We start from the raw sequence: 4521 nt of genomic DNA, 5'->3' as shown, positions 1-4521 counted from the left end.
AAAAAAAAAAAAAAAAAAAAAAAAAAAAAAAAAAAAAAAAAAAAAAAAAAAAAAAAAAAAAAAAAAAACGATTTAAGATTTTAAAGGAAAAAATATACTTCCCATTTAAGCTCAAAGATAAAGGGTACTTTTTTAAGAACATGATAAGACCTTAATAAATATATTTATTTATATATAAATAAAGATATGAGAGATAAAGATTAATAACTTAATAAATAATGATGTGATTTCTACAATCATAAAAAGAGACATTATAATTGATGTGACAAAAATAAAAATGATACAAAAATTATCAAAACAAAATTAAAAAGACAAAAAAAGAAAATGCTTATGATTTTAGAATAAAACTTTTATATCATATTTTATTAATAAAAATAATTTCAAGAAATTAAAAAAAAAAAAATACACTCACAAGTATTATTTTTAAATAATAGAAATTAAGTTATTAGCCAGCCGAATTTAAATAATTATTAAACAAAATCTTATATTTTAATGTCATTAGATTGTTAGGGTTGTGTGTCTCATGCTTTATCTTTATTCTTTTAACTTTGATTTTTAGATATATAGACTTTATTATTATTGTAATTATTGGATTTGATGCAAAAAGGTTTTCATTGGAAATCTTTTTCAAATAATGATATATTTTGGTGCAAATAAAGTTAATAATGAATTTATACTACCAGTATTAAATATTTGAGAATGTTAAAGTTTACAACTTTACCAATAGCTAAACACTTTTTTTTTATTATTTAAAATAGATTGTTTATAATTCGTTAAGTCATCAAGTACATCAACATAACATGTACATCATGCATCAAAATATAAACCTCGTACATATAACATGCATCACTGCTCAAACATCATACTCATACATCATCATGCTCATAAATAACCGTAAAATATATAATTTCTAGTCTTATAGTAAAGTCACCTATGTTCTCGTTTCTTGAGAGCGGTTTCAAACGTTGCCAAGGTTTGTTTCCTATCACACCGTTCGTCACATTTCGTTAGTATTCACAATTAAATTAAAAATTAATTAATAAACGTGAAATCCGTCTCTAAAATGGCTTCGATTGTCTTAACCGGAGTCGAAAACAAGTATGAAAGAATCGAAACTGTGGAAATCAGACCGAAAACTAAGAAGCCAAGGCGAAACAGCCGAAAAACCGGCGGAGGGAGGCTGTGAGCCGTTTGTTCAAATTCTTAATTTGATTGGTTACAATTTTGTTCAAATTCTTATACTTGAAAATAAAACAATACCTATAAACACATAAAACATTACAATTACAATTTTCAAAACAGCATTTACAATTATTTCGTTTAATAAAATAATATTTTTTAATTTATTTTAAAATGATTCTTATTATAAATCAAACTAAAAATCACTTATTAGAAGTTCTCATTCTTGACTGATCTTGATATTTATTTAGCTTGATCGCATAAATATGACCGTAAAATGTCTAAAAGAATAACTAAGATAAAAATGTTACCTCTCAATTTTTAGAAATAGATTGAGAACTTAGTTCTCACAAATATGACAAAGAAATTATAAATAGAAGATATAAATGCTAATTCGGTTCCAAATTCTCCTCAAACGTGCTTCATCCACATTTGTTTTAATTTATAAAGATGGTGACGATTTATGTAATGGATCAAGAACTCTATAAAATTAGATATTTATTCATTTAAAGTGGGGATACACAATTCTGAAAGGTGTTAAAATGAAAAATCAAATATTTTGGAGAATTATAAAAACTGGATAACAAGAGATTTTTTAGTAAAACCCTAAAAAATAGCTTTAATTTTTAGTTTATGAATATGAAGAAATTAAAAATTCATTAGATACCTTTTAAATTTAAGAGAATAACATCATTTAATTTATTTCGTGCAAAATTAACATGGGATGAATAACCATGGTTTAATTTATTTAAGGAATGGTCATGGGTTTATAATCAAATAATATACCCTCCATTGGTTTGAGGTATTTTGAGGAAACACAAAACAAAGTCATGAGAGCTTATACTAAGAGTGAACAATATCATACTATTGTGGAGAGACGTGTTCATCTAACGTGGTATCAAAGTCATGCCCTAAATTTAGTCATGTCAATAGAATCATAAAGTCGAACAAAGGACTCCAAAAGAAAAAGAAGTCAAGAGGTATGAGAGCTTATGCTCAAAGTAGACAATATCATTCTATTGTGGAGAGTCGTGTTCATCTAACCACAACAACTGAAAAAGCAAAACTTGAAAAGTGGAAAAAAGTATGCTCTTCTAAGAATCTTGGAATTAATTAGTTGCAAGAAATTATGTGCAGAATTAGTTAGAACTAAATACAAGATCCATATTGAATGAATGAGAACGAAATTGAGAGAATTATGAACAGAGAACACTACAGCAAAAGGAAGATGAAGATGGAAGAAGAAGAAGCATTAAACTATTAACATATAATACAAAATGCGAATTGCTTCCTTCTCTTTCTTTCATTCTGGAACTATGAAAGAAGGAACCAGCAGAGCAGAGCAGAGGAGAGCAGAGCAGAGGAGAGCAGAGGAGAGCAGTACAACAGGCACACAACCACCACTAAAACTTGCAGAAAAAGAAAGAGCAAAATCAAAACAAAAACCAAAACGCAAAAGAAAATTTCAGTTTCTCTCTGCACTAAAAAATTTACATCTCTTTCTTTCACACACTATTACTTAAATACAGAACCAAACTATTGATATAATTTTCAGAGATTTCAGATTCTCATCCAATCCAACTATACTCGGAACAATTCAGGAACCTACCGATTGAATATCACGGAATCCTTTTCTGGACGAAGCTATTCACCAGCGCTAGGGCATTACTAGTGTGCTTCTTCACCTTCTCCGCCTTTGCGCATACGTCCGCTTTCATCGGTCCATCGGCCACATCTTCGAATCCGTCCGTACATGTTTCCTGATCCGTAAGCGCGGCGCTCATCCACGTCTGCACGTTGCTCATTTGAAACCTGAACGACGGCACATCGACGTCGTTGATCTGGCGCATCTGGTTGAGCGAGCCGCGAATCTCGTCGACGGCGTCGTCGAAGTTCGTGAAGCAATCGTGAAGCGCGGAGGCGGCTCTGTGGTCGGCGCCGTAGTCGCCGACGTGAGACAGGTTGGATACATAAGAAGCCATTCTACGGGAGTTGGCAAGGCTGATGGTAATGGCGACGCGAGTGAGCGAGGCTGGATCCTGCTGAATGTCGTTAGCATAGCGAGAGAGCGAAGCGTAGCAGACGTCGGGATAGAGAGTAATGACACAGCTACTCCGGATAAACTCGGTACTATTGGCAGTGGCGTTGACGGAGGTCCCAGAATCAGCAGCATCGGCGGCGGCCGGAACCTGGCGTAGGAGACAGAGAGTGGCTACGAATAGGAGAGAGAGGATAAGAGGCGATTGAGGTTTCATTGCGTTTGTTTAGAATTAAAAAAATATTTGATCAAATCGCTCACAACAGAATCAGAATTAGCGATTTTCGTGCCAGAACTCGGTTCACGGGAGGGCCTTAAGTAGCATCCAAGTACAACAGAAATTACTACTGTATCCATTATATTTGGAAGTTATTACGAAATTGCCATTCATCGCCTCATCCGTCCAGAATTGTATGGAAAGCCACATTTAAATTATTTATTACGATATGAATCTAAGTTTTTTTGGTTTCTTCTAAACGAATTTATTATGCATCAGACATCTTAGTTAAATGTAAACATGAGACTATGTTATAAAAAAATATATGTATCATTTATAGGTAGTATTTGTCATTATGCTTAAATAATTAATGGTGTGCATGTGATTAGCCATTAATATACTTTATAAAGTAAAAAGGAAAAAAAGTTACTGACCTAAAATCAATATATTTGCCCCCATTATAGTCAATTTTTTTTTTTTTTTTCCGTTGCCCAAATCCAGCGGACTTGAAATTCCGTCGGTTGCGTTGCGTACAATTCTAAGCTGAGAATATTATTCAATTTTTTTTTTGAAGTTTAATATTTTTAAAAATTTAGAAACTAAAATAAAATAAACTAATTTTTGTTAATGGAGGAAGGAATATATTTAGTGAGTCATCGGAGATTATCACCATTCTTTTTTATTTTTTTATTGTACGAAAAGTATGAATGACATAAAAAATAATGTCCTTTTTTTTAGCTTTGTCTCTGTGTTCCTAGAAACCTTCATTTATGTCTCTTTTGGTTCGGGTCTTGTTTTTTTTTTTGTTTTTTTTTTTAATTTCTGCAAAATTATTAGTCTTTTGTATAATAACGCCATTTGACTCAAATAATTTATTATAAATTTTCTTCGTTTTTAGCTTTAAATCCTTTATTAAATAATAGGACACAAATGATTATATTTCTAATAATTATCCTTACAAAAAATAACTATCGTTTTTTTTTTTGTAATGATGTCGTTTTTTAATAATACATGAGAAAAACAAAAATCAATTTTTCCAGATTTTCTTTTTGTTGAATAAAATAAAAAAATAAGGGATAAGGATTGG

At 30.9% G+C, this 4521-nt stretch overlaps 1 protein-coding gene across 1 annotated transcript; it reads right to left on the bottom strand.

Annotated features, from left to right (window-relative positions):
• Nucleotides 1–2408: 2408 nt before the first annotated feature.
• Nucleotides 2409–3531, bottom strand: LOC111463076 (21 kDa protein-like). Its single transcript, XM_023106890.1, has 2 exons — nucleotides 2789–3531; nucleotides 2409–2582 (listed from the first exon to the last, which is right to left on the bottom strand). Exon 1 carries the CDS (start codon nucleotides 3432–3434, stop codon nucleotides 2799–2801), a length of 636 nt encoding a protein of 211 aa, XP_022962658.1. The 5' UTR covers nucleotides 3435–3531; the 3' UTR covers nucleotides 2409–2582; nucleotides 2789–2798.
• Between the last annotated feature and the right edge of the window lie 990 nt (nucleotides 3532–4521).

Source organism: Cucurbita moschata, unplaced genomic scaffold (assembly GCF_002738365.1).
Source record: "Cucurbita moschata cultivar Rifu unplaced genomic scaffold, Cmos_1.0 Cmo_Scf00002, whole genome shotgun sequence".
NCBI lineage: Eukaryota > Viridiplantae > Streptophyta > Magnoliopsida > Cucurbitales > Cucurbitaceae > Cucurbita > Cucurbita moschata.
The sequence above is the reverse complement of the archived record's forward strand: the minus strand, read 5'-3'. Positions and strand labels throughout refer to the sequence as shown.